The sequence below is a fragment of the Lagopus leucura genome, unplaced genomic scaffold (assembly GCF_019238085.1).
Source record: "Lagopus leucura isolate 7727_CA_CO unplaced genomic scaffold, USGS_WTPT01 Super-Scaffold_100024, whole genome shotgun sequence".
Lineage (NCBI taxonomy): Eukaryota > Metazoa > Chordata > Aves > Galliformes > Phasianidae > Lagopus > Lagopus leucura.
The window spans coordinates 5803788-5806180 of record NW_024962276.1 but is presented as its reverse complement, the minus strand read 5'-3'; the positions used below and the strand labels follow the sequence as shown (position 1 = coordinate 5806180).

General features: G+C 62.4%; 1 protein-coding gene across 2 annotated transcripts in view; it reads right to left on the bottom strand.

The window, feature by feature from the left end:
• Nucleotides 1–298: 298 nt before the first annotated feature.
• The window catches only part of PIPOX (pipecolic acid and sarcosine oxidase), a 3305-nt gene continuing 1210 nt past the window's right edge, over nt 299–2393 (bottom strand). The window contains exons 3-8 of one of the 2 annotated variants that reach the window (XM_042880017.1): nt 1974–2175; nt 1710–1892; nt 1501–1647; nt 1268–1426; nt 1110–1185; nt 299–1044 (exon numbers count right to left, since the gene is read on the bottom strand). In XM_042880017.1, the coding sequence (XP_042735951.1) occupies nt 914–1044; nt 1110–1185; nt 1268–1426; nt 1501–1647; nt 1710–1892; nt 1974–2175 (898 nt within the window). In that variant the 3' untranslated portion in view covers nt 299–913. The remainder of the gene's footprint in view (nt 1045–1109; nt 1186–1267; nt 1427–1500; nt 1648–1709; nt 1893–1973; nt 2176–2393) is intronic. The other variant, XM_042880018.1, reaches the window with a different exon arrangement.

The following is a 2393-nucleotide window of genomic DNA, read 5'->3' as shown; positions in this document are numbered from 1 at the left end:
CGCCTGCTCTGCGTGCCTCATTTTGGGGTGGGGGGGGATTGGTTTTGGAGGGTGGGTTTTTTGTGGTGTGCAGGGCTCCAGCAAGGATATGGGGTGCACAGAGGGATGAGCCCGGTGCCATCACTGTTCCCATAGGGGGGCTCTGCTTGCTGCCAGCTGCTGGCTCCATGGGGGCTCCTCGCAGCCCCCAGCCCCCACAAAACAGGCAGTTCCCACCCCTCTCCCTGACATCTCTAAACAAATGGGCCAAGCTCGGCGCTCGCCGCCATTAAAGCTACGCTGCGCTAATGCGCTTTCATTAAGTGGGAGCAATCTAATGATAATAAAATGGCACATTTAACATTAAAACATTTAACTTGACTCCTAAGCGAGTGTGCCTCCCCGCGCTGCTCCGGCTCCATGGCGCTGGCAAAGCGCCTTCGTGTGCTTCCAGGGAGCGGCTGCTTGGCAGAGCTGGGCTGGCGCACAGTGTGGAGCGGTGGGAAAGCAGGGGAGCCATGTGTGGGGGTGGCAGGATGTGAGCATGCAGGGGATCGGGATGTAGGGATGGTGCTGGGATGGGAGGATACAGATGTGAGGAAGCAGGAGGGCAGGGAAGCAGGATAAAGGGATGCGGGAGTGTTGGGATGTGAGGATGGGTTGGAGCAGAGCACTGGGATGGTGGGATGTAGGGGAACAGGGTGTAAGGATGCCAGGATGCAGAACCACAGGGAACGAGGATACTGGGGATATTGGGATGTAGGGGTACAGTTGCAGGGACGCTGAGGTGCTAGGTGATGGAGGGATGCAGGGCACCAGGCTGGCAGGCTTTGAGGACATCAGGATGCAAGGAACTGGGGGCGGTGGTACTTTGGGATGCAGGGATCACTACAGGGCAGTGTGATGCTGTGTGGGCACAGCTGTGACACTGCACCTACAGAGCAGCACGGAGCACACCTGGGAAGCGGCTGATGGCGAATGGAGCCATGCAGTGGGATGGTTCCTCACCCAGGCTCAGCTGGCACAGCAGCTGCCCCACCACTGGGGCCAGTTTGAATCCATGGCCTGCAGGGAAGAGAGGGCTGGGGGTACAGCCATGCCCAAGGTACCCCAGGGGGGCCAGGACCTACCCGAGAAGCCGGCCCCGATGATGATATTGCTGTACTTGGGGTGCTGGTCCAGGATGAAGTCTCCATCTGGAGTATTCTGGGGGAGCAGTGGGGTGAGGGAGGGGGGTTTGGGGCACAGCCAGGACCCACTGTGGGTGCAATGGGGATCTGGGTCTCACCGTATAGAGGCAGCTCTCCAGCACAGCCGGCTGCGGCTCCAGCCCAGGCAGGTAACTACTGATGAAGTTGCTCAGGAGGGCGATGTGGGGATGGGGGGAGCCTGGGGGGGTCCGGTCCCGCTCCTCGGGGTCAGTGGGGCTGCCGTGGTGGTAGCACACCTGAGGACAGACAGCGCTCAGTGGGAGCAAACAGAAGGGACACCTCAGCGCCACCACCACTGTGCCACACTCACCTTGACCAGGCCGGGGTACTCGAGGGCCGGCAGCCCATATATCCCATGGGGAGCGTAGGGCAGCCCCATGGCCATGAAGCAGGGGGTGACCGCGCCGCCGCTGCCGGGCTCCTTCTCCCTCCAGTAGCACACGTCGATGCGCAGGGGCTGGGGGCTGCACGTCAGCTGTGCTCGTGGCCATGCCACCACCTGTGGCCACCAGCCCTTACCTGCAGCGGCAGGCGGAGGCCCAGCGGTGCCACCACGGCGTTGGTCCACGCGCCGGCAGCGATGATGAGCCGGGGAGCTCGGTACAGCCCAGCAGCCGTGGTGACAGTGATCACTGCTCCGGGATCGATGCGCAGCACCTTCTCCCCATCACGCACTGTACCCCCGCGCCGGCGAAACGCATCCTGTGTGGGCAGGAAGGGATGAAGGGATGGGGATGGAACACCCTCCGTGTCCCCCATCCCAGTCCCTGCGTCGGCACCCACCTGCACCGCCCGCAGCGCTCGGTCTGCCAGCAGCACACCTCCACTGCTGTCCCACAGGGCCACCTCGCCAGGACAGGGACGGAGCCCAGGGAAACGCTGCGCCAGTGTCACCGCATCGAGGACGGCATCGGGCCCCAGGCTGTGCCGGCAGCCCTCCAGCTCGGGGTCACCTGGTGGGCCCAGCACCACCAGCCCTGTCCGCCTGCACCCAGCAGCCACATCAGTGGCACCCATGTCCCTTGTTCCGTGTCCCATATCCCATGTCCTATGTCCCATATCTCGCGTCTCTTGTCCCATGTCCCATCCCTCAACCCGTAACCTTAATCCCATGTTCCTTGTCCCCCATTGTCTACTTCCTGTCCCAAATCCCCTATCCCATATCCCACATCCCTTATTCCCTATCCCATATCCCCTATCCCC